This window comes from Rhinolophus sinicus, chromosome 15 (genome assembly GCF_057876585.1).
Source record: "Rhinolophus sinicus isolate RSI-liver-muscle chromosome 15, RSI-T2T, whole genome shotgun sequence".
Lineage (NCBI taxonomy): Eukaryota > Metazoa > Chordata > Mammalia > Chiroptera > Rhinolophidae > Rhinolophus > Rhinolophus sinicus.
The window spans coordinates 73,334,011-73,360,486 of record NC_142515.1 but is presented as its reverse complement, the minus strand read 5'-3'; the positions used below and the strand labels follow the sequence as shown (position 1 = coordinate 73,360,486).

Below are 26,476 nucleotides of genomic sequence, written 5' to 3'. Positions count from 1 at the left end.
TGATTTCATTTTCTTTTATTTTTTTAAAAAAGCCCCTAAGTTCTATGGCTTCCAAGAAGCATCAGAGAAACGGAAGTGCCATTTCTGTACACTTTATAAAGCAAGACCTAGACGCACACGCTGCCGCCGGCACTCCAGCTGCTCCGCGGGCAGCACGGTGGCCTCCAGGGGACCCCGAGGACCACCCCACCCCCGACCCCAGGGACTGCAGCTGCGGGCTGGGATGGGGCTTTAAGGCGCTTGTCTCCCACCGCTCCGCAGCACTGAGTGCGGGCATGAGAAGCCCCCGCCGAGTGCCCATGCGGATGGCTGCCCCCGGGCTCCAGGAGCAGGTGTGGCAGAATACCTGTGGGCCACACCATCCCCCAAGCTTTGGTGCAGCATTTTGTTTGGGGCACTGCCCCCAGCCCAACCTTCCCCTTTGGTTTGGGGAGGCCCAGGGCGGGCACACCCTCGCAGCAACGCCCCACAGTGCCCTCGAGAAAACGGCCTTTGGATCGAGGGAGACAAGCTGGACTTTATGACACTGACGGCGCGGGGGGCCAGGGCCTCCAGGTCACACTACTCACTTCAGCAGACACGGCGGGAGGGGCGCAGGGCAGGTGGCCGCTGTTTTTCTTTTCCTTGTTTTAAATAGTTAATGCTCTTGGAGGGGAGGACTAGACACAGGTGTAGAAATTTCGGCCAAAGTCTTATGTGAAGGGGGTGACCCACGTGGGGGCGGGCGGCCCGGTAGCTCGGAGCCCGGTCTGAGTCTTGCCCGTGGGCAGCTGGCGCACCAGCTCCCCCAAGGGCTGCAGCGGGAGGCGCAGAGCGCCACCGCCAGGGTCACTTGTGTCTCTGCAGCGATTTCCTCTTTCTCCTCTTGAAGAAACAACAGCACCTGGGAGGCGAGAGGGGTGTAGAGCATGAAAAGGGAGCCAGATGGGTCCAAGGCATTCCAGCCCCCGGTTGTTACCCTAGCCTTACTTGGTGTCGTCGGCCACCTCCACTTCTGCGGGAGCTGTGATGGGGGCATTGGAGTGACCAGCGGTGGGGTCATCTGCATTCAGCTCCCCGTTGGTGGAGTTCAGCGCCTGGGTGGGTGGGTGGGGGGCGGAGGCAATAGGGGAGTCACGTGGGCAGTGATCACCACGCCCCACCCCACCCCGCCCGCCCCGGGTTGTTGGGGTCCTTGGCCCCGCCCTCACCTGGTTTTTGCTGTACAACTGGGCTTTGTCCCGAGGCTGAGTTTGCGAGGGCAGGTCGGCGTGGACGGTGCCAATGGGCGTGGGCTGCAGGGCGGCAGGCCGCGACGCTGAGGTAGGGAGCCACTCCACCCCCACAAACCAAGGTCCCACCTGAATCCGCACCAAGGCTCCCAGTACCTGGGTTCCCCGCCACGTCCTGGGCCCCGCCCTCGCCCCCAGGACCCGCCCCCACGTACCAGGGGCTTCCCGGCCCAGTCGTACTCGTAATCGAACACGAAGCCGCTGCGGTCGAAGAGGTCAGTGAAGAGCTTACGCAGGTAGTCGTAATCGGGCTTCTCGAAGAAGTCCAGGCGCCGCACATAGCGCAGGTACGTGGCCATCTCCTCTGCAGAGAGCCGGCAGGGCGGGCGTGTGGACATGGGGGGCGGCCATGGGACACCCGGAGCGGGGGCAAGGAGGCAGCCCTCCCTCACCTGGGAAGCTCTCGCAGAGCACCTCGATAGGTGTGGCCCGCTTGGTATCCCCGATCTTCTGGTAGCGCTCCTTGAGCGTATCCGCCTGCGGGGACAGCCGTTAGCTGGCGTCGCTGCTCACCAGCCCACCCACCCACGCCGCAAGCCCCGGCCCACCTTGAGCCCCTGCCAGGGCAGGCTGCCACGCAGGAAATACATGAACATGTGGCCCAGCGCCTCCAGGTCATCGCGGCGGCTCTGCTCTGCGGGGGGGGGGGGGGGGGGGGGACAGCAGGTCAGCGCGGCCCGCGCGCCCCCACGCCCGGCCCGCGCGCCGCTCACCCTTGCCCAGGTGTGTGTTGATGCTCATGTAGCGCGCCGTGCCCGTCAGGCTCTTGTGCTCGCGGTATGGGATGTGCTTCTTGGTCTCGGGGTCGATGTACTCCTTGGCCAGGCCGAAGTCGATGATGTGGATGGCGTGCTGCCGCTTGCTGCCTGGGCGCCCCACCAAGAAGTTCTCGGGTTTCACGTCGCGGTAGATGAGGCTCTTGGTGTGCACGTACTCCATGCGCGTGATCTGGGGGCGGGCCGCAGTGTGGCCACCTGCTCAGGCCCCGCCCAGCCCCCACTGCCCACCGCCAGCCTGGCCACGGGCCCCGCCCCCCGCCCAGGCTGCCCCTCCCCGGGGTCCCGGGCCGCACCAGCTGGATGGCGATCATGAGCACCGTCTTGAGCGTGAACGTGCGGTCGCACAGGTCGAACAGGTCCTCCAGGCTGGGCCCCAGCAGCTCCAGCACCATGGCGTTGTACTTCCCGCATGGGCCAAAATAGTAGACCTGCGGGACGCCCTCTGGGGGCCGAGCACACACACATACGTACGGAGTACGGAGGCCTGCAGCCGGCACCCACTGCCCTACCGCCCCACTGGGCCCTGCTGGGTACCTGCGGTGCTGAGCTGCTTGTAGAAGCGGTACTCCAGGTGCAGCTGCGGCGCCCGAGACTTGATGGGCTCCTGAAGGCCAAGGCGGACCAAGTGGCGAGTTACCTGGGGTGTGGTTCACCCCTCATCCTGCCCCACACCCCACCAGGATGGGCCTCACATGGGGACAGTCTCTGCTGTTGCGGGGAAGGGCTCATACTCACCAATTTGATAGCTACGTATTCATTTGTATAGAGATTCTTTCCTGTGGAGGAGAAGGGAGTCAGGCCGTTAGGGCCACCCGCCCCCCACTCACCCCCACCTCAACAGGCAGGACACCCTGAGTGACCCACTGACTCCAAGGGGCACCTCCTGTTTCCCAGCAGCTCCCACTGAGCTTGGCCGTCCTCCCAGACCCTAGAAGTGAGAAGGGTGCCCACATGGTGCCTGCACTAGCTGTAGGGTCCCCATCTGCCCTGCACCCGCACCTCCCGAGCTCTGACTCGCCTCCCTCTCAGCGCTCTAAGACCCCAGCCCCAGCTCACCCAGGCACCCCCCATTCCCACCTCTGCCCACTCATGGGGGCCATCCCCAAATCCTCACCTGTATAACCCACTTCAGTTCTCCCATCTACAACAGTGAAAATGGAACAAAGGCCCCGCGACCAACAGCCCTTCTCAGAACCTGCTGCAGCAAACGGGAGCTAGCCCGACCCCTAAGCAGCTAGGCCCTAGTAGTGTGCTCAATGCCTCCTAGTGGGACCAGCAGACAGGAGGTGGCAACTAGTGTGGACCAGCCCATGGCCCCCCTCCCATTCTCATCCAGCAGGTCCCTTGCACCGATGGACGCCCCCCAGCCTCCCTTCCCCACCCCCTCCCATGGTAATCCCAGCACCTTCCTCCCCATCCCCACAATGACTATGAAGTAAGAACCCCTGGCCAGAAGCCTGGGGGGTTTGTCATGGCATGCAAAGGGCTCCCCCAGGTATCCTGTATCTTCCTCCTGGAAGCCCACCCTGGTCGGGCAGAGGGTTTGTGCAGCCTTTCGGCTCCCATGCTGGACCCCATGGCAAAGTCAGGTACGACCCTGCCTGCCCATGGCCTGTCCAGGGCCACCTTGCCCGGGCAGCAGGGCCTGGCAGGCCTCCCAGGTGAGAAAGAGCCCACCCACCAGGTCTTCTAGGTGCCCACAGAGAAAACCAAGTGCCCAACCTCACGGAGCTGCACAAACACTAGTTCCAAAACCTGATGAAGTCCAGTTTTTTACCTGTTATTCCCTAATGCTGGCAGAGTCCCACATGGTCCAGCCACCACTGCTGGGTCACCTGCCACACAAACAAGGAGCCGCCCCAGCCCCTCGTGTGCATTTGCGAGTTCCTGTGCACAGTGCCATGTACACTCGCACTACCGTCCCTGGTCCAGCGGCCTCTCCCAGCGCTGTCCTGTCCTAACTTTGTTATGGGACCGCCTTTGCCAGGTCCTGACCATCACAAACACAAGCCCACATCGTGTGCCCGCACCTCTAGGCCGCAGCTGGACAGCCTGGTCCAGCCCCACTCATATGGCAGCAGACACCACTATGTCTGACCCTACAGGCTGAGGCCAGGGTCCCCCACTGCACATCTGCCCCACTGGCCCCAGTCACTGCCTCACCCCAGTGCACGCCCAGGTGCCCAGATCACTAGGGCACCCAGAGGTCGGGGTGTCTTCTGCTGCGCCGTGGCAATTCTTGGGCCCCGGTTTCCACAGCGGTTGAGTCAGCTTGTCAATTTCCCCTGCGCTCTGCGGTGTCCTGGCATCTGTAGCAGAACCGGAGGAGGCGACATCTCACATTGAACAGTCCCATCCAGCCCTGGGAATTAACTTCTCCCAGCCATGTGGCTCTCAGGGTTGAGGGCTTGTGCAGCCTTTGTTAGATTTATTCTGGAGGCATGCATGGGCTTTGGCATTCTTAGATTGGCACTGTTTTTACACCTTTATTATCCAATTGTTTGTTGCTTGAGTACAGAAATACAGCCAGTCTCAGTGCTGGTAGGACCAGCAGCCTTGCCAAACTCATTCTCCTCTGCTTACTTACTAAAATTATTCTGGCTTTTGCATGGGTATGATCGGGGACTGGTCAGTGGCGTTTCTTCTTTTCCAATCTCTTTGCCCTTTATTTCCATTTCTTGCCATTGTCCGTAAGGTGTGAGTGGAGGTGTCTAGTCATTATGATAACCCAAGGCTTTTCAGAGACACAGTTAATAGGGAAAGAAAGCCCCCTTCTAGTCCTGATTCCTGGGTTTTGATAAAAAATAGGTGTGCCTCTTGTGTTTTCACCCTACCATTTTATTATAGAAGTCTTAAGTACACAGAAAAACAGAAGAACCGTGCAGTGAACAGCCATATTCTTACTGCCTAGATTATACAGTGAAGAATTCGATACCTGTTCTATTGCACATCTATCACCCATGAATCTCTGACTTTAGATAAATGTCAAAGTTGCAGACATGAGTCCCTGACCCATAAATCTCCAGCATGCAGGCCAAGTTCAATGTGTACTTCTAGTTCTCGTTTGTCCCATGGGAGATGAAATGCACACGTCTGAAGTGTGCCACCTGAGGAGCTGTGGTCAGGGCGTGATCCTATGCAATCCCCACCCTTAGCAAAACCGGAGACCATATCCACTGCTCATGCCCCTTCCTGGTCCCCTGACCTGCATCGAGGTGGGATCATCTGGCATGTTCTCTCCCCCTGGCTCCTTTCACACAGCATGATGTGTTCAAGATTCTTGTATTGAGGTGTGTCCGTGGTTGCTGCTGACAGCTGAGTGGCGCCCTACCCCAGCGTGGGGACATAGTTACCACGGGGAATGCCTGGGTGGTTTCTGTCTTCTGTCGCAGGCAGAGCTATAGGGGGTGTTGTCTACGGGCCTTCTGCAGGCAGGCTGGTTGCTTCTCCAGCAGGTTTGCTGGCTCCTCTGCAAATGTGGGGCATAACTCGGTGGGTGCCTTCTGTGTTCTCAGCCATTTGTCTCTCTGCTCAGATCTCGTGCCCACTTTTAAGTGGGGTCTGTCCTTTCATTACTGAGTTGTCATCCTTTCATGTATCCTGGACATCAGCACTCTGTCAAATGGTGCTCTGAAAACACTTCCTCCCGTCTCTGGCTTGCCCATTCCCACTCTTAACGATGTTTGCCACAAGCAGAGGTTTTAAATGTTGATGAAGTCTAACTCATCCCCTATGGCACTTGGTCATATTTTATTCTGTTACTTGTTGAGGAAACCTCATTTTTTGACTGCATGTTGAGTTCTGGGAGAGGCCAAGTCCTTGGGGTCCAGCCTGAGATTCAGATGAGTATGTGTATCAGCGTGTGTGTGCGTGTGCATGTGTGCCTCTTAGGCATCCGGAGTCTGCACGTACAGACTCCCGGGGCAGTGCAGGGCTCTGGGCTCCGAGAGTCTCATGACGCTCACATTAGCAGTTTCAGTCGTGCACGCAGAAGGCGAGTCCACAGGCTTGGCAGAGAACCACTCCTAAGGGGCTGTGAGCAGGAGGAAGATTCCAGGGGCCACAGAGATGGGACGACGCTGGAGCTGCAGCTGTGCAGAGCAGGGAGGCCTCCTTCCTGTTCTCCTCCGATGTTAGGCTGAGAACCCAGAAAGCCCACACGTGGGGAGAGAAGTGACCCCAGCCCTTGAATAATGTCTGCTCTCAGCCTGCCCCAATGAAACCAAAACCAGTCCTTGACGGAGTCAAGATAAGTCATCAGGACAAACCTCAATCCAGACTTAAAAGTCTGTGACATGTGGCACCACAATGTCCAACATACAATAAAACATTGCTAGACACATGAACAAGGAGGAGAATAGGACTGTAACAAGGAAAAATAAAGTCAAAGGCACCACAGATGTTGGCATTTCTAACAGCTACAAGTATGTTCAAAGATTTCAACACAAAGGGCAAAATGGATGAATAGATGGGAAATCTCAAGAAATAGGGGAGTCAGGGCTGCCGGGTAGCTCAGGTGATTAGAGCAGGAGCTCTGAACGACAGGGTTGCTGGTTCAATTCCCGCTTGGGATGGTGGGCTGCGCCCTCTGCAACTAAAGATTGAAAATGGCAACTGGACTTGGAGCTGAGCTGCGCCCTCCACAACTAGACTGAAGGAGAACGACGGAGCTGATGGGCCCTGGAGAAACACACTGTTCCCCAATATTTCCCAATAACATAAAAATAAAATAAAACACTGGGTATGAAATGAAAAATTCACTGGATAACTCCAACAATAGATTGGACACTGCAGAAAAAAAGGTGAACTTACAACAGGATAATAAAAACTGTCCAGACAGAAGCAAAAAGAAAAAGGCTGAAGTAAATGGAAAAGAGCTTGAGCAAATCTGTGGGACAGCAATAAACATACATAACATCCGTGTGATTGGAGTCTGAGAATAAGAAGACAGTAAACTGAGGCAGAAAAAACATTTGAAAAAATGGCTGAGGTTTTTCCAAATTTAATAAGAAAGTGTAACATACAGATCCAAGAAGCTCAAAGAACCCCAAGTAGGATAAATACAAAGAAAACCACACCTAAACAATGGAGAATGAAAATCTGAAACCAAAGAAAATCTTCGAAACAACCAGAGAAAAAGACTCATTACATACAGGGGAACAATGTTCAACATTAGTCATCAAGGAAATGCAGTTAAAACCCACAGTGAGACACCATTTCACGCCCACTAACACGGTCAACCTGGAAAAGCCTGACAACCCCAGGTTGGTGAACATGTGGGATGCCCAGAACACTCAGACGCTGCCCAAAGGGGTTTAAAGCGTACAGCTGTCTGGAAATCAGGCTGGTGGTCCTACCAAGACTAACCTCCCCCGTGACCCAGCACTTTAACGAAAACACTTGTACATAAGACTGGGGAAAAATATGCGCAGGGCAGCTTTATTCACAATAGTCAACACCTGGGCAGAGCCAAATGTCCTTGTGCAGAAGAGATGAACAAACCAGGGCGCAGTCACACATGACAACATGGAGACTCTCAAAAACAGAACAAAAGAAGCCATGTGGAAAGAAACTCGTATCTTGATTTTGTTAAGCCAAAAGCTGCTACCCAGCACGACCCCTCCACACACCCTCTCCTCTGTGCAGACCTGTACTGTTTAGGCTGGTGCTCCCGACGCCCCAGGACAGCACCCATGATACCATCTGAGTCCCCAAAGCTGTACAGGCCGCCCCCAGGCTGCAGGTCAGGACCGGGCCTGGGGGCATGTGCATGTGTCTGCAGGCCTATGTGTGCCTGCGTGTGTGCTCACACACATGGATACCCTAACAGGGCAGCAGGGTGGCTCCATCCAAGGGAAGCTGAAGAGTTGGCTGCCATGCTGCTCGGGGCCCGGCTGTGGGGACCGGGCAGGGAAGGTGCCAGTTTGTCCCATGCCCACCGAATCTCAGTGACTGATGTGACGGCTCCGCCCACCAGCAGAAAGAGTTGGGCCCCCAACCCGACAGTTCGTGGATTCAGAAACCCCAAACCTGGAGTTGCCCAGAGCTCCCAAAAGCTAAGTGCTGAGCAAGTAGCTGAGCTTGCAAGTGCTCCTGGACCCACCAGCTTAGAACTGGCAGTTTCTGTGTCAGCCCTCCTGTGTGTGGTCCTGGACACCCCCCAACATGGCTGCTCCTCAGACACACAGGAGTGAGGTTGGGGGTCCACCCCTCGTGCACAACCTCCTCCTCAGGGAGCAGCAATTCACACACTTACCTGTGTCCCAGGCCTGATAATCGGGGGCCGCAATCCCCTCGGCGGCCTTCCCCCTCCCCCACCCCCCAAATGCAAATGAGTGGGGCTCACCTAGCCGCAGCTCCCCGAAGTTGCCACAGCCTATCTTCTTCCCGACCCGGAAGTTGGGGCCCACCATCAGGACCCCCGAGCTGGTCCCTGTGCTCCGGACGCTGTGGCTGGTCCGGCCACCGGTCTTGGACATTCTCCGGCCCTCCTCTGACTCCCCTTTCCCTCCTTTCTTGTCAAAATCCATAAGTTTGTGGTACCCTGGCCTCTCCACGGTGACTCCGCTGCCGTGCAAATCCCGGGTCTGTGGAGACCTGAGCTTGCGGGCGGCTCTTCGGGGCTAGTACACCATGGCGCCCGGCAGACTCCTGGCTAGTGAGACGCGGGCGCTTGTGAGGGCCAGGCCTCAGCTCTCATCTCGGTGGCCTCGGGGTCTCGCACAGGGAAAGGACACATTCTGCTGACAGGTCCCGTTGCCTCAAATCTCGTGGCTCCCAGCTGGGGGGGAAACAAAAGCACAGGTTAGAAGGCCGAGACCCACTCAACCACCTGGCCGCCCATGACATAGCCCAGAGAAGCGAGGATAGCCCGGTAGGGTGGCATTAAGTGACAGGGCTGGTGTGGCAGGATGGTATTCTAGAAAGATCTCTGAAGATGTAAGTGCGACCTGGCTTTCCATGGGACAGAGGCCGCGGTGAATTCCCATGTCAAAGTGGTGAGATGCCCCCCCACAACACAGCTCAAGGACGGTTATGCCGGAAGGGTGATGGCCAGTCAAATGACAGAGGCCCCAGAACCAGGTGGGGAGCCCCAACCTGGGTGCAGAGAAGAGTGGGAGCCACCTATCCCACGGCCCTTTCCCCTAAGCCAGAGGGGTCACTCCTCTGAAGAGGGAAGAGAACAGATGGCCGAGTGGGGAGACAGGCCCCCACTGACCGAGGGCCTAGCCAGCTGCAGACGGACTTGTAATGACTCAGACATGGTGACACCTGGAGGCCTTGGGGGGAGAACTCGGGGGGATTCAACCCCTGACCCAGGGTTCCCCCCACCCTGAGGCAAGGCAGGGCCCTGGGGATGACAAGAGGACACATGACTAGGGGTCTCTGAGAACCAGGCCAAAGACAGAGCCTGCTGTCGGACAAACCCGTGGCTCTGCTTCTGGGAACCGGCTCCGAGCCTGTCAGATGAGGTGGAGACCCCACTGAGGGAGACCCTGGCCACTTGCTCATGGAGAGTGAAACCACACGATGGCAGGGACCCAGGGGTGTGCACACGCCCTCCTGTGCTTGCACACCCACATGTATGCACACCCCTACATATGCACATACCTCCACGCTCACATGCGCACACACCCACACGTGTCCTCACCCTCCCACGCCCACACGCACACATGTTCTCACCCTCCCATGCCCGGCAGTCCTCTCCAGAGGGGCCGTGTGTATAAACCAGGCACCAAGAGAGGTCTAACATCCAAGTGACGCTGGAGCCGAGGCACAGCCAATGTGGAGGGGCTGTGGCCCCATGTAGCATAGAGGGTCCATGTACGTCGGCACCACCTGGCCCGAGCAGGCGGCAAGGAGATGGCAGCCAGCTGGGAAACTGGAGATTCTGGCGCACTTGCTGCGCCCCACCCCACCCCCTGGGCCCTCAGCCCACATGTCCCCAGCACGATCCCAGTGACCCCAACTGTAGTACGTGCACCCGGGCCCCCTGCAGGCCCCTTACACAGGGCAGGTGTGTGGACACCTGTGGTTCACTGCCTGCAGGGGACAGCGGGCACTGGGAAGCATATAAGAAAGCTGACCCCCTCCCCAAGGACACCAGCCCCTGCTCACCCCACAAATAAGAGCAGCCACCCTGGCCCAGCGGGAGGCACAGACCCGCCAACACTCTGGAAGGCGCTGCCCACCACCCACGCCACACGGGGGGCGCGTGCTGGGCTCTCTCCCGATGCTGAGCCAGACGGGACCTGCAGGGGCATAGCAAGAGCAGATCACGCACTGGCCTTGACCTTCGGAAAGAGGGCCCCAGGCAGGGCTAAGACCATAGCCGAATGCCCACCCAGACCAGGAGGCCAGCAGGGGCGCAGCCCAGCACACCTGGGTGAAAGCTCCCCGAGGCCTCTGAGGCCCAGGCCCAGGAGCTAAAAGTAATTATCATGGGGGAGGGAGCCTCCCATCCCTCACTTGGCTTCCACCCCACCAACAACACCTCCAATTCCATCCCTGGAGCCTCCCTGATGCAGGGTAGGCCCTCCAGGGCCATGGGCTCTGCATGGACCCTCATGGCCAAGTTTCATTCCGCACTGACATGGCTCCCAGGGGTTGGCGCCTGGAAGCTGCCATCCTGCCCAGGTTCACACTTAGTGGGTCTCACAGAGTCTGCTTCCACGTCAGGGCCGTGCTCCTCTGCCAGCACCCCTCTCAGGTGAGTTACCTGCCCTGTTCTTTTCGGGGTCCTCCATCTTGTCAGGGCTGGGGGCCCGCTCCCCTGGTGGGGGCCCGAGGTACCCCTCTGACCATCTCCACTCAGTGATGTCACAGTCCCTGGTGACATCACCAGCACCACCCAGGCCCATAGCCTGCCAAGTCTGGGGCAGGTGGCCTCCCTCCCTGGGCGTGGCCCCTCGCAAGCCACCTGGCTCCACAGCGGATGGTGACCCCATTGCAGGTGCCGCCTTGGAAGTACCCGGACTCAGGTGATCCCAGCTACAGCCCCTTCTAGGCAACTATGGATACGTGTCTTTCCATCCCCCCCCCCCGAAGTGGGAGCCCACCTCTGCCTGGGAATCGGTGACACACGGAGGTAGGGCCTCCTCCCCAGGATTCTTCCGGGCCCAGAAACAAGGCGTCCCCAGGAGCCCCCATGTGCCACGTCCTGGCATCTGCACGCTGCTCCCCCAGAGGGACCTGGACCCTGGGGCCACAGCTGTGAAGTCCAAGGGCACTTGCAAGGTCATGTCATGGCAGAGAAGTGGTGCCCCAGGATGACTGCACAAGAGTCTGCCTGCTCAGCACCCGGTAGAGGTCAGTGACAAAACGGATTAAGCAGAAATGATCATAATACACCGAGTTACAGATGAGGGAGAGGAAGTAGCACCCCCCCACCCCCCGGAGGTGGGGGGAACCTCCACCAGCGGGCAGCACGGAGCCAAATGTGCCAAGGTGGTGGCCCGAAGTCACTTGTCAGTGATCTGGGGTGCGGGTACCAGCCAGCACCGCCCCAGAAGGCGTGCCCAGAGTTCTGACTGGGACCAGCCGGGAGGAAGGAGGCTGGTCTGTGAGATGGGACAGTTGTCACGTGCCTGTCACAGAAGGAGCCAAAGGGTGGACTAGATGCGCTGAGGCTCTTGGGAGAGGGCTGGAGATTCATAGGTGACAGTCACAGGTGGCAGGTTACTCTCACAGTTCAGGAAAAGCAAGCGTGGCCACAGTTTGCAGTGAGCCCATGAGGACAGAGGGTACTCAGGTACTTTCCTTGCAAGCTTTCAAGAGATTTGAAACGTTTTCAAAATTAAGACAAAAAGACAAGGTTGCTGCTACAAGTTCCACAGCCTCAGACCACAGCACCCAAACGCCAAGCGACAGTCTGGGTAGTAAAAGCGCATCTTTTAAATACTAAGGACAGAGGAGTGGCCCTGGTGTGTGGCAGTGTTGCCTGCAGGCGCAGCGGTGACCTGGCCACAGAGAAGCTGCTGCAATGTTACACTGAGTCCATGGGAGAGGCCTCAGCTTGTGGAACAAATGCTGGTAACTTGGCGCGGCCCACGGGAGTCACTGTACTCTTTCCACATTTGGGCAAATTCGAAAATCGCTCCCTGGAGAGCTGAAAGGAAAATGAGGGAGCCTGGGGGGGGGGGGGGCAGGGAACCCAGGCTCCTGCCCTGGGAGACAGGGCTCGATGACAGGTTCTGGTGTCACCGCCTGGGTGACTGGTATGCATAGTCCTGGAAAGAGCACATCTGGAACCTTCCATCACCTCAGAGCACATTCCTGACAGTGCCAGCCTCTCCCCACAGCCTCCACAGACACCCCTTAAACCCTCCTTCTCAGCTTCACACTGAGCTAACTGCCCGTCGAGGGGCAGGGTGTCCCACAGCACATGCCGGCCCCTGCGGGCCCCTCGCCCTGGCCTGCCAGGCCCGTCCCGGCCGGCCTGCTGTCCGATGCAGCTGCACTTCCAGCCCTGCAGCTGTCTGGGTGTGGGCTAAGACGTGTCCCCGACAAGACACATCCGAACCCCTGGCGTCTGAGCGTGTGACCTTATTTACAAGTCAGGGTGGGCCCTCATCTGTGACAATGGAGGCAGACAGGAGAGATGCGGCCACAAGCCAAGGAACTCCGGCAGCCACAGGAAGCTGGAGGAGCCATGGCAAGAAGCGCGGCCCTCAACACCTTGATCTCGGACTTCTTCCTCCAGACCTGGGAGAGAAGGGGGCAGAAAGGGATTCCCAGTGGGGATGCCTGACCAGCACCCCGGCCAGGAGACGAGGGTCAACATCAGCCGTGAGGACCCATGGGACAGCAGGGACCCTGCCGTCACGGACGAGCAGGGCACGTTTCTCAGTGCAGTCATGGAGAAACACCTAAAACCCCAAAGTGGGGATGTCCTGCAGGAGACGATGGTTCAGAGCATCCACACAGGAGAGGTACGGATCCCGTCTCAACAGGAGGCACAAAGGGGACGTAACGACAGAGTGCCACGTGGAATTCTGATGGGGACCTGGGACAGAGAGAAGCCGTCAGGGGAAACTGAGGAAATCCGAGTAAATATGGACTTTGGTTATTAATGGTATCTCAGTCCTGGCTCGTCAGTTGTGACAAAGGTACCGCACTGAAGAAAGTGTGAACAGGGAGATGGGGTGGGGGACACGGGGTCTGCACCATCGCAGTAATTCTGTGCATCTAAAACAAAGTTTATTTAAAAAATCCCAGGGGTGGCCGGTTAGCTCAGTTGCTTAGAGCGTGGTGATAATAACACCAAGGTTGCTGATTCGATCCCCGCACGGGCCACTGTGAGCTGCGCCCCCTTTAAAACAAAACAAAACAAACACCTAAACCTCCATCGCCTAGTGGCCTCCCTACCCACTACAGTGGCATGCCCCTCCCTCAGGCATACGCACATGGTGCCCACTCAGGCTCCTTACTCAAACGTCACAAGACTGCCCTTCCAGCCCCTCACACACCCCCAGCCCTGCACCCCGCTGCCGTGAAGCAGCATGTATGTGGTCACGGGACGCCTGCCCCAAACTTGAGCTCAAGGACACAGAGGCTTTTGGTACAGGTACCAGGCAGCAACTCAGAGACTGGTGAACACCTGATGTGAAGCAGACCAACAAATCCAAGAGAAAGCGGGCAAATCCGCAGGCGATGCAGCCAGCCTCCCGGAGGCACATCACTGCAACACGACAAGCAGATGAAAGCAGCACAGATGCTCAGACTTCTCTGCCCGTTGGGGCTACAGCAGGAGTAACATTCAGTATGGGTGAGAGCGTGAGGAAGGGGGACTTGGGTTTAAAGGGAAATACTGTCGGTCAGGTAAATGCGGCTCTCCATCCAGGCCACACCACCCAGAGAAATGGTGCAGGACTCGCGACAGCTATGTGGGTGCTGCCCTCTCAGCTTGTGCACAGAAAGGAAGTGGCAGATGGTGCAGCCCCACAAATCCATCCCCACAGGTGGGTGGGCCCCGGAAGTGATCTCTGGGGCTGGGGTTCGGCGCAGGCCCCTCCCTCCACCTTTCCCCCACCCGAATCCCCTTTCCTCCCTCCTAGTGAGCACCTGCAAACCTCACATGCAAACAATGCTTTTGCATTTCCTAAACTCAGAGCTGGGGAAAAGGCAGATGAGGAAGGCGCTCTTGGCAGCCGCCCGCCCCCCCCACTCAGAGCTGTCAGGGCCAGGTGGGTGTGAGCAGATGGGAGGCTCAGGGTGTGCAGGGTTGGAGATCTCACGGCCGGAAGTTCCGCTGGGACCTATGTGGGAGGAAATGAAAGGGCCCCCAAGGCACCTGAAAACCAGCCAGAATGCACAGAACGAGACAATGCCTAGCTCCCCGGTTTTACTGGGGTGGACCCTACGTCACCTCCAGGGGCCAGGCCTGCCCAGGGGACCTGACCATCTGCAGGAGGAGGAGGGGGGCAGGGCAGGCCAGCTTCCACCCTTCAGTCCAGACTCGTCCCCCAGAACTGGGCACACTGGACCGAGGACCAGGCCAGGAAGGCTGCCCACTGAGTCGACCCGTGACACTGGGGCAGCCGCCTTACTGGGAGGCCCAGCCCATGCTTAGCACGCAGGCCTGAGGGCCCCCCTCCCAGATACCCAACCCCTTTTCCCAGAGAAGAATTCTCACCCAGAGTTCTGGAAACATGGCTTCAGGACTGGACTGGGACCTGGTTGGAGGCCGACAGGCAGGAGGGGCACAGCCTGGGACGGAGGCGGCCCAGGGCCACTCCCCGGAACACGCAGGACCACTGTGTGCCATGTCCCACTTATAAACACACTCGTGTTTTCAGGTGTCTGGAAGGATCTCCAGTATGAATGCTACCCACCTCTTGGGTGTTGAGTGGTTTTTCAAAAGCATTCATTACACTTTGCTGTAATTTTCATTTTCTTCAATGTGCATGCTTTACTTTTTGCTACTTAAAAATAAGAACAGGATGTGGGTTTTGTGGTCTCGTTCACCGGGGGCACCAGGTCCTGTGGGCCTTGGTCCTGTCGGTCAAAGACACCGGATACACTTCTCAGGAGAGCGGTCAAGGGCACTGGGCCCCAAAACTCACCATGACCAAAGGCAGGCATGAGTCTGTGAAAGTCTTGAAGTGCAAGATCCAGCCCAGGGCCACCTCAGTGGCTGTGCACCAGCACTGGCTTTCTGGAAAGTGCAGGGTGGCGGGCAGGCAGGCTGCCAGAATCCTGTCTAGGTTCCCAGACTCTGAGGAGGCAGAGATGCCACCATAAAGGGTCAGAGCCCAGCCCAGGACAGGAGAACTGACCCTTGCCCACAGCGGTGGGATGTAAAATCGGGCAGCCACCATGAGAAACAGTCAGCCGTTCCTCAAAAAGTTCAACACGGAGACGCCAACGGCCCAGCAAACCAGCTGCTCAGTGCGCACCCACGAGAATGGAAGACAGACCTCCACACAGCACTGCACGGTACTCACACAGCCCAACTCATGGCGGCCAAAAGGTGGACAAACCCAAAGGTCCCACAGCTGATGACAGATAAACACAGTGTGGCCCAGCCACACACAGAAGTGTCACCCGGCCGTGAAAAGGAGGGAGGCGCTGACACTCGCCACAGTGTGGATGGACCTTGAATACACGGTGTTCATGAGAGAAGCTGGACACACAGTGTGTGATTCCACTTATGGGAAATGTCCAGAACAGGCGCGTCCACAGACAGGAAGTGGGTTAGTGATGGTCATGGGTTGGAGGAGGCATGGGGGTGACTGCTAAGGGGGATGGGGTATCTTTTGGGGTGATGGTATATTCTGGAACTAGACAGAGGTGCTGGTTGCTAAACATTGTGAATATAGTAAAAAATCACTGAGGTGTCCATTTCAATGAATTTTATGGTCTGTGAATTACATGTCAACTACAAAGGGAGCATGTGGCGTGCCAATAAAGCTGGTGCCAAGGCGCTGAGAGCACGCGGCTCTAGAGGCTGGAGGCCTTGAGAGCAGGGCTCACCCCTGTGCAGATCGAAGTGCAACCAGCTCGCAGGACAGCTGCCAGAGCCACACCTCCTGCCCTTGGGCCCGTGTTGAACCAGCTTCTGTCACAGAGGAATCGAGGTGTGTGCCCACAGAGGAAGTAACAGACACAGAAACTGGCGAGATAGTGGGGGGGAAGAGGAGGGGCTGACTCTTGGCTGCCTGAGAAGATGACACTAGCCTGCCAGCCTCAGCCCTTTCAGAGGCCCTGGGAGAGACCCAAGCAGACGCAGAGGCCCCCCACAACCACCCAGGACAGGCCAGCCCCCAGGACCTGGGACACTGAGTTCACATAGCACCTTCAAGGTTCCTGAACCTGATGGCTCCCACACACCTGTGCACAAATGGGGTTCATGCATCAGGAGGCTCAGGGAGCCAGTCCCCCAGGGCCACACTAGAGGCTCAGGTAGCACTTAAAGACCTGAAGACCCCAGAGCTGCCCAGCCCTCTCTCTGGCTCATCCTGATGAGGAGGCAGCACCCCTCTTTGGTCTCTGAGATCAGCCCTAGGGTAGAACAGCCCCGTGCCCAGAAGGCTGCATCAAAATCACTGCAAACCCAGATTCCTGGCCTGCCAAGATGCTGCTGCCGGGGACTGGGCAGGGCCTGGGCACCTATGCCCAGTGAACACCAGCAGCTGGGCTGGGAGCCACCACTCAGTCGTGAAGGTTCCATTTTCCACCTGGCCGACCAGCCGCCTGCCCCAAACCAAACTCCCCGAGCCTGGCACAGCCAGGGTGCCCATGCCAGCCCAGGCACAAAAACGCAGGTGCCCCGTTAATACTGAAGCCCAGATAAGCAACTTTTAGAGTAAGTGTACCCCATGCAGTATTCGGGACATACTTATACCAAGCAATTTTGGGTTGTTTGTCTGAAACTAAATTTAGCTGGGCGCCTGCATTTTTATCTGCTCGTCTGGCCGCACCTACATGAAGCTGCCCTCCCCTGGGCACCCTTGAGCTGCCTATGCGGGCACGCACGACCCAGAGCAGCTGGCAGACCTCCCAGGACTCGCTGGTCCCAAAGGCGCTGTTTTCTACTCAAAAATGTGTATTTCTTAAAACTAAGCATTTCCAATGAAAATGTAGGGTCCAAATGAACCCTGAGCGTAAAATGCATACCCAAAGAAGAAATAATAAGCTGTCTCTCACCCATCACATGTCTAAATGATATTCTGGACATACCGAGTTGAACAACGTATATTAGAATGATTTTCATCTGTTTTTTTGTTTTTTTAACTAGGCTACTGGCATACTGTCCCTCCAAAGCACTCGTCACTGCCCATTTGTGACTACTGTGACTGTATCACACAGGGAAGCCGAGGCCCGGTGCTGAGAGGCGCCTTGCATCCCATCAATGTCCCGGGAGGCCTGAAGGCTGGAGGCCCCTGGCCACCCTGCACCCTGCACCCAGCTCCCTGCCCTGCCTGCTTAGCCCTGGGTTTTCTTGGCCCAGAAAGGATGGATATGCCAAGACAGGGACCGACTCCACAACCACAATGATGAGGGGCCCCACTGCTCCTGAGGTGGCCTGGGATCCAAGAGGGGCGGCAAAGTTAACCATGGGACAAGGTATGACTGGGTGTCTCTGGGAGAGAGGCCACTGTCCCTAAGGTCAGCCTCTCAGGGACCTTGCTCAGACCCACCAGTAAACCTGCACGGACACAAGGGGCTCTACAGCTGTCTGGGACACCTCTCAGCTGACTTGCTTCCCAAATTACTGGCTGGCGTGCTGGCTCCCCCAAAACTGGAAGGAGCACATAGGAAGGCTTTTAGTTTAAAAAAAAACAAAAAAAACTTACCTGCTTCCTCTTGCAACCCAGAGATAATTACTATGTAATTAGAAGAGTCAGATGGAACCAGAACCGGCAATTCAAAGAAGTCAGTCTGCACAGGGTTTTGTCGTCACCGTGAAGGGACGCCCAGAGCCAGGTAATGAAATGCCCGTCCCATCCACTTCAGAGAAATGAAAGGAATCAGAAGCAGACAAGAAGACGCTTTACAAGGGCAGACTGACAATGGTGCATGGAAAAACCAAACCCATGCGTGACCACCACTGCAGAGCCCCAGGGGTTTCCCCCATCCTGGGGTGGAGGGTCCAACCAGCTCCTTCCAGATCTCCCTCCAGCTGCCGAGAGCAGCAGACACAACTGGCCCCCAAAACTGGCATCTAACCCACCCCCAGTGCCTCTAGCAGCCCTCCCATTCGGTTCCTTGAAGGCAGGGCAACAAACACCTGCAGTCCTGGAGACTTCTGGGGGTGCTGCACCAGCCCTGCCCACCGCCCTCCCCTCGCTCTGCAGAACCCAGAGTGGTTCCTTTCTCAGGGCACAATTTAGTACGAAAAACAGAAACCAACTACTGGCAACAACGGCAAACTTCCCCCTTTCAAACCTGTGGGCCTGCTCACAATCTGTTCTTCTCACAAAGACTCCATTCCCCAGTGGCGGCCACCCCTTCCCTAATCAGAGGAGCGCTCCCCATGCGCGGCAGGCGGTTTGCCCCCAGATCGGAGCCTTTGTGCTTCCCCACTCACCTCACACCCATGAGCTACCGGAGGCCCTGGGGGGGCTGGCAAACGCCAACTGAGCCTGTCTGTGTCCCCAGGGACAGGGATGGAGGACCCAGGAAGCTGGAGCCCCACCCCCAGAGTTCCAGACACTGGCCAGGCCTGGGTTCCCCTGTGAAAGGCACTGGGGAGAAAATGCCAGACTCCACCTACAATCACAGAATCCTCCAGGGCCATTTCCTGCAAACAACGCGGGAATAGCCCAGCTGCCCAGAGCCTGCCCAGGATGACAGCTTGGACATCACCGTGAGGCTTTCTCTTAGGTCCCCAGCCCGTAACGTGAAAGCTTCCCTAGGAAGAAAGTTGGAGCAGAAGGGGCAGGGAAAGCGCCGTTCCAGGCAGGGCAGGGATCAGCGGTGGGATGAGTGTGGCCACCAAGGAGGCACAGACCTCTCACCACCCCCTCCCTGATCTGAAGTGTTTCCGGAAAACAAAGCCAGTGGTGAGGGCGGAAGGGGGAGGGCGCAGCAAGGCTGAGCCTGAGCAGCACCCCGCAACAGGTCACCCCGGTCGAGACCGTTCTTTGCTGCACAACCGTTCCCCACCCCAAGGCTCCAGCTCTTGCCACAAGACCTTCAGGACAGCGGGGTGGGGGGAAATGTGTGCATCCAAGGGAGAGAGCTGGAGTGGTCACAGGGAGTGGGCAGTGATGGGGGCAGGTGAGGTGGGGCTAAGTGGGCAGTGAGAGAGCAGGGTCTGGAGTGCGGGATCAGTGGGAGCAGCTGGGCCTGGTGTGAGGAGACAGTGGGGGGAAACGGGGTCTGGACTGTGGGGATAAGCGGGAGGCAGAAGTGGCAAGGCCTGAGTTTGGGGGTCACTGAAGGGGCAAGGTCTGGAGTGAAGGGAGTAAGGGGTGAGGGGCTGGGGCTAGAGTATGGGAGTCAGTGGGCTGTAGGAGCAGAGGGGTTGGAGTGTGGGAGTCACGGGGCTGTTGGGGCAACGGGATCGGAGTGTGGAGTCAGTGGAGGTGGGGGTTAGCAGTAGGGTTCGGAGTGCGGGGTTCTGCGGGTTGTACGGGCAAAGGAAGCTGGGGTAAGGGGGTCCAGAGTGCGGGTTGTAAGGGTAGTGGGGTCGAAGGTGCGGGGGTCGGCGGGGTGCTGAGGTACTGTAGGGGCGGCGGGGTACCGGAGTCCGCGGAGGTGGGGCCGCAGGGCCGGGCGCGTGGCCGCGGCAGCCGGCGAGGGCGCGCGCGTCGTTACCTCTCGGCCTCCGCCGTGGCCGTGGCCGTGGCCCCGCGGCCGGCCGGCCGGCCTGGCTCCCTCAGCAGCGCGGCGCGGTCCCCCACTGCGGGTCCCGCTCTCGCTCCGGCTCCGGCGCCCGCTCGAGCCTCCGCTGCCGCGCCGCCGGCCTCCGCATGTTGGGCGCGGGCCGTCCCCGCCGCGCGGGCGCCCGGCTTGCCCGTCTCGTAGCGTCGCCGAGGCCCGCGCTTACGCCGCCAGCGTCGTGGGGAGGACCCGGCGCTCACTGCGCAGCCGCCGCCTCCTCCGCCGCCGCAGGGCGCGCGCCGACGTCACAGCGCGGGGGGAGGGGCCCGGCGGCGCGCCCGCTGCTTTGCGGCAGCGGGTGGCGCCGCGCTACGACCGCTGTGCTTTGCGGCCGCCTTGGGGTAGTCAGGCTGCTGCCCGCGGAGCCAGCGAAAGCACACGGGTGCCGGGACGCGCGGGCGCGCGGAGGGAGACGGGCCGCGTCCACCCTTCGGGGGGACGGTGCTCTCGCCACCCGCTCGGGCCCGCCCCGCCGTTGCCATGGCGACGCGTGACCGGCCGCACTTCTCTTTCGTCACGGTCTCGCCACCTGACGTCACAGCCGGGCGGCGCCGCGGGGTGTGGTCGGCGCCGAGATGGGTCGACTTTGAGGGCTGGTGGCTGGGGACTGGTCGGGTGGGGCCGGGATGTGAAAACAGTCTAGGGTGATGGGCAATCGGTGTGGATGGTCTTCGCAGTGTCCTAATAAGTGGTGACGTCAGTGAGGAATAACGGAGGGATCAGCACCGGGCTGCCTCCGCCGTGGGTCACCCAAGGCAGCTGGCTTGGCTGGGGTGCTGCTGGGCCGCCCGGCGGAGCACAGGCCCTGTACGCAGCTGGCACTCGATAACATCCACCGCCACCGCCTACGGCCTAGACCGAGAGGAGGCGTGGGGAGGGGTGACTGACCAAGGCCCCGCGGTGAGGCCCTGCTCCACCCTCGACAGGACCTGGAGAAACGGTGCCTGCCCTCCCGCATGCCCGGCGTGCCTCTTGGGGGTATTTTAACGTTAGAGGATACTCATCCATTCAAGTATTAAGTACCTGCCAGCGGCTCTCAGAACAGAATGTGAGCTGTATTCTTGGCGTCACTTTCCAGGGAGTCCTCAGTCCTGGGGAGGAAGAGGAGACAGGACATTAAATAAGTAGATACAGTGGTTTCAGAAGGTGTCAAGGCAGCGCGGAGCCGTGACCGAGAGCCACACCCTACAGGCTAAAGCTAGGTGTGACCAGATGAGAAGAAGATTCCATGGTCTCTGATTACTTACTGTCCTGCTGACCAGTAACCAGATGGGGAAGACAATTAAACTGGAATGGGACCGTGGAATGACAATGGTTTGGGGCAAAGCCAGGCCCTTGCAGAGGCAGGCATTAGGGCTTATTCTGCCCCAGTCCTTCTCCTTCAGTCCCACTTGCAATGTTGCAGTCTCCAGGAAACCCCAGCCATGTCCCGTACTGTCCTTTCTCGTTGCTTCTTGATCCTCTCCAACCTGAGCCTTACCATAAAGGAGTGTGTTTGTTTAAAATCAAGCTCCTCTGCCAGCCACGCCAGGTCAGGACCAGGTCTGCTTTGCTCACTGCTTTGCCTGTACATACACTAGGCACTCAGTCTGTGTAGCAAATGAATGAATGAAAGAACAAATGAACTCCATGGTCCTCCCAGATTCTGGATAACTTAGGGTTTCATTTCCTCATATTTCCAAGCCCTATCTCTCCTCTTCTTTCCCTTTCTTGACATTCAGGAACATCTGCTTTTAAGCAATTCAGCTCCCAGGGGGGCAAAGGGTCTATCCTCCAGTGGTATTTGAGCCCTAAGCCCCAGCTCCATCCTTGCCCCTGTAAAAGGCAGGGAGGCTTGTGCAGCTGAAAGAACACAGGAAGTGAGGCCAAGGCAGGGGTTGTGCCCGTCAGAAGCTGTGTAACTCTGAGTAGATCATTGAGCCTCTCTGGTCCTCCACAACTTCATCTGTATGTTAGGACTAACGATAGCCCCCTCATGGCGGGAATCTATGAGTTAATGAATAAAGAACTGTCAGCATAGGACCTTCTGCCTCAAACGAACATATTTCTTTCTAATCACTTGGGATCTTTGAAAAAGCAAACCGCCTTTCCAGCTTTCTCATTTTTAACCTGCATCAAATGTTCTCCACATGTTCCTGCATCCTTTGGCTTTGATCATGGGGACACCATTTGGGAAAGCTGGAGTGGGAAACCCCCTTTGGGGCTCTTGTTAAAATAATAAGAACACTGTAAAGAGGATGAGCTGGTCTCCCCGCCACCCCCCAGAAAGTCAATATCCTGGCCTCCCAATAAATCCTAAACAGCTGTGGATTTCGGGGAGGAGATGGCAGGAAGCATCCCTTCTGCCTCTTTACCCTTACAAGAGGCAGATCCATCAGTCTCCCCCTGCTTGGACAGACCCCAGGAGAGGCCCAGGGCTGTGTCCTTGTGTCCAGCACCGGCCCAGGCACAAGCAGGTGTCCTGGTTCCGTTTTGTCCAATTGAATGGAATGAGTGTTCCCTGCCGTCAGGCCCCTCCCCACACGGGTCAGGGACTCATTTGGACATGCACATTCCTATTTTGCAGCTATAGATGGAAACAGGTTTAAGAGGCAAAGGGATTTGCCCATCGTACCTTGGCTTCAAACCTGCAATGTTGCTGCCTTCCACAGGTGGGTACTGCTGGCTCCAACTATTCTGAGGGGCAGCCTGGGACCCCCCCCACACACACAGCCCAATCCCAGTGGCTGTAGTTTAAGAGGGTGTTCCACCCAAGGCACGGCCTGATGCCATATGCTCACGACTGATTGGGACAAGTCAAAGTTCTCTCTCTCCACTGTGAGCAATGGAGGGGAAACGGAGGCCAGAAGACACATGAGAGAGGTGGTGAGGGGCAGCCATGAAGAAACTGAGGCCTGGAGGATGCAGAAGCTCCTGGGGTGAACTGTCCACCTTATGGGTCTCCCCATCCTCTGAGAACAGCCCCCAGCACTCCGGTCTGTACCATGTGACCACCCAGCCATCTCTGATTGGCCCAGAGTGAGCCAATCAGGTCCTCGTCTGAGATTGCTGAGCAGGAGGAAGCATCCTACCTGACTTGTTACCAGATAGTGACCTTCTGCCATGTGTGGCTTCTCAGGCATCTACTTTCCCCATTGTTGTGATACAGTGTAGGGGACCCCAGTTTGCCCAGGTCTCCTGGGACTGTCAGTGCTAAAACCCAAAACTCCCAGCAAACCAGGATGACTCAGTACCTGAGCGTGGCATACAGTGTCCTGCCTGTCACCAGGAGTTACAAGGAGCTCCTTCACCCCACTCCCAGAGGACCAAGGTTTGGAAAAGGTAGAGGGTTGAATAACATCCCCCCAAACTCATGTCCACCCAGAACCTCAGAATGGGAAATAGGGTCTCTGCAGATGTAATTAGTTAAGATAAAGTCATACTAGATTAGGGTAGGCCCTGAATCCAATGACTGGTGTCCTTATAAGAAGAGAGACATGCATATAACTATGCAAGGGTGTTTATTAAAAGGACATAAAACTATAGAAAAAGAGAGAGACTCAGAGACAGAGGTAGAGAGAGAAGATGTCCATAAAACGAGAGGGAGAGATTGGGGTAATGCAGCCACAAGCCCAAGGACACTGGAGCCCCCAGAGGCTGGAAGAAGCAGGAAGGAGGGAGTGGGGAACTGAGACGCCTTGACCTCAGATTTCTGAGCTCCAGATGTGCAAGGATAAATTGTTTTGAGCCACCCAGTTTGTAGTGCTTTGTTATGGTGGTCCCAGGAAAATCATACAGGTGTGGACCCGGATTTGGTCAATGTTATGGGTTGCATTGCGTCCCCCAAAAACATACGTTGAAATACTTACCCCCGGTACTTGTGAATGGGACCTTATTTGGAAATAGAGTCCTTGCAGATGTAATTAAGTTAAAATGAGGTCACACCAGAGGGGGGGTGGCTCTAACGCAATGACTGGTGTCCTTATATGAAAAGGGAAATCTGAACACAAGTGCTCAGGGACAGGCCACGTGACGACACAAAGATTGAAGTGATTCATCTACAATCCAGGAATGACGAGGCCCACTGGAGCCACCAGAAGCTGGGAGACAGGCCTGGAACATTCTTGTTCACGGCCTCAGAAGGACCCAGCCCTGCCAACACCTTGATCTCAGACTTCCGGACTCCAGCACTGAGAGGAAATAAATCTCTGCTGTTTTAATACTCCCTGTTTGTGGTCATTTGTTACAGCAGCCCCAGGAGACTAGAACAGCATCAAACAGTCCTGTTTGGGGTTTGGAAACTGGAGCGTGGGATGGAAAGAGCCAGCTCACAGCTGCTACACCCGATGAGGCTGTGGGTCCCGCCTGCTCACCACACAGACGCTCGAGACGTTCCACCTCGCATCTCTTGGTTCACACAGCCAACTTCACTTCTGCCAGCGTCCGATTCAGGGTCCACAGACATCTAAGTTCCCATAAGTAAATTCACTCTGAAAAATGAATTCCTGGTTCCCTTGAAGTGCCGAAATTGGTTTCTAGTGCTTGAGGTGAGGTGCCTGGCTGACATGATGGGTAAACAGAAGCCATGAGGTAGTGAGACATATTCTGGGTCGTGGGGGAAGGAATTGGTGGGTGGTGGCTAGAGTCATAGGAGCAGAGATAAAGACTGACTGGGTGACAAGACGACCCATCTGTGAGTTTCCCAGGGCAGCTGTAACAAAGTACCACAGGCTGAGACAGAAATGAAGACTCTCACAGTCCTGGAGGCCAGAAGCCCAAGATCAGCATGTGCTCCCTCTGAAGGTGCTGGGGGACGGTCTGTTCCAGGCCTTTCTCCGCGCTTCTGGTGGCTCCTTGGCTTGTGGCAGCATCACTCCAGTCTTCCCATGGCGTCTCTGTGTGCAGTCAGTGTCCACATGTCCCCTTTTATACGGACACCAGCCACAGTGCATGACCCATCCTGTTAGTGTCATCTCAACAAATCCCACATGCAATGACCCTGTCTCCAAAGATGTGACATTCTGAGGGACTGTGGTTAGGGACTTCAACATACAGACTTTTTGTTATAATTCGACTTAAAACACAAATACATATACCCATGTAGACACGCAAACACGTGAATGCACCTCACACACACAGCCACACACATGCACACATATATGAACATGCACAGATGTACACATACCAGCTCCCACCTGAGGGCAGAGTCAATGCCCCCCAGCCTGGCTGTGTGGGAATTGGAGGATAAATGCCCCCCCTAGATCCCCTGCCTGTGGACGGAAGACAAGGTCTCAGTACCTCCCAAAGGGTCCAGAGGGACTGGGCCCAAACTGCCCACGGCTGCGACCTGCTCACTTATGCCTCCCAGATAAACTTCTTGCCCTCAATCTCTGTCTTGGGGCCAAAATATCATGTTGCAACCGAGTGAGTGCAGCAGCCAGTGGGGGATCTAGCTGTTGCCCTCTGTAAGCCAGACATTAAAGAGATTTGTAAAATGAAAATAATGCCACACATCCTTTTTTAAAACGAGGGCTTTTTAAAAAATGTTAAAATACAATGAATTTATTTTTAAAGGACATTAAGAAACGTTTTTAAATTTTCTGTCTTCAACCCTAATATAATACATATCTTTATTTAGCTGGGAGAGGCAGGGAGGACCCTCCCCTAGAGCTCTCACCTTGTGACACCTGGACCGAGGACACCAGTCTCCAGTCCTTGTCGTTAATGCTGCCTGGTCTGCGGGCCTCTTGCTACGTGGCCCGGGCTCTAATTCACACCCCACTGTGTGCGCCATGGATGTTCCTTCTGCCCCTGGCCCTGGGGAGGCTATGGGTCTGGGCTGATGGAGGCAGAGCATTGAAAACTGAGTGACCATCAGGACTGATGCTTTTCTATGTAACTAGTACATGATCCTTCAATCAGATTTATATATATATATATATATATATATATATATATATATATATATATATAATTGTATATATATAATTGTATATATATAATTATATATATATATACACACACACACACACACACACACACACACACACACACACATATATCAATTTTTCCAATTCAGTTACTGCTGTTGACTTCCTCTAAGAACAGCTTTGCCAGGTCAAATCTTGCAGCTAAAGCAGAGGTCTCACCTGGAGTGATCCTGCCCCTTAGACACCGGGTGATGTCTGGGCATCTGTGGTTGTCATGACTAGGATGATCCTGGCAGCAGTGGGTGGGGCCAGGGATGCTGCTCAACACCCCACAGTGCCCAGGGCGGATCCCCACAGTGACCCAGCCCATGTCTGCAGTGCCGAGATGGGGACTCGTGCTAAAGGAAGGTTTGCAAGAAGCTGGCAACTAGCAATTCACTTCTAGTAGCAGGACCACCAGCCTCCTGTCACTAGGGGTGACCTGTTCCTGCACCAGGCCATGGTCAGCGCCTCCCTCTGGATCCTGCTGAGAAGTCCTCTCAGCCTATGCCTCCCCCAGGCATCCCCAAGTGCCCTCCTCTCTTACCTGAGGCCCCCTTGGACTTTGCACCCACTGCACCATCAACGTGGCTCTCGGCCCATCCCAGGGACACTGTCCGCCGTGGCCAAGTCCCTTCGTGAGACCTCA

General features: G+C 56.8%; 1 protein-coding gene and 1 long non-coding RNA gene across 6 annotated transcripts; one reads left to right on the top strand and one right to left on the bottom strand.

The window, feature by feature from the left end:
• On the bottom strand, window positions 1-20,090 carry CSNK1G2 (casein kinase 1 gamma 2). 5 transcript variants are annotated; one of them, XM_074337490.2, is made up of 12 exons: window positions 19,814-20,084; window positions 8,397-8,831; window positions 2,786-2,826; window positions 2,585-2,654; window positions 2,344-2,492; window positions 1,985-2,219; window positions 1,820-1,905; window positions 1,664-1,748; window positions 1,427-1,575; window positions 1,191-1,274; window positions 970-1,076; window positions 1-883 (listed from the first exon to the last, which is right to left on the bottom strand). In XM_074337490.2, the coding sequence occupies exons 2-12, from the start codon at window positions 8,578-8,580 to the stop codon at window positions 829-831; spliced, it is 1,245 nt and encodes a 414-aa protein (XP_074193591.1). In that variant the 5' UTR covers window positions 8,581-8,831; window positions 19,814-20,084; the 3' UTR covers window positions 1-828. The 5 variants fall into 5 exon arrangements, 4 of the variants coding, with proteins under 4 accessions (XP_074193591.1, XP_074193589.1, XP_074193588.1 ...); XM_074337488.2 differs by lacking the exon at window positions 19,814-20,084 and adding exons at window positions 10,169-10,302; window positions 11,110-12,132 and having other exon boundaries at window positions 970-1,274; XR_012497986.2 differs by having other exon boundaries at window positions 842-883; window positions 1,452-1,575; window positions 19,814-20,090.
• On the top strand, window positions 18,739-24,062 carry LOC148755219 (uncharacterized). Its single transcript, XR_016018971.1, has 3 exons — window positions 18,739-19,273; window positions 22,446-22,530; window positions 23,928-24,062. It is a non-coding gene; the product is annotated as an uncharacterized LOC148755219 (long non-coding RNA).
• Window positions 24,063-26,476: the final 2,414 nt, after the last annotated feature.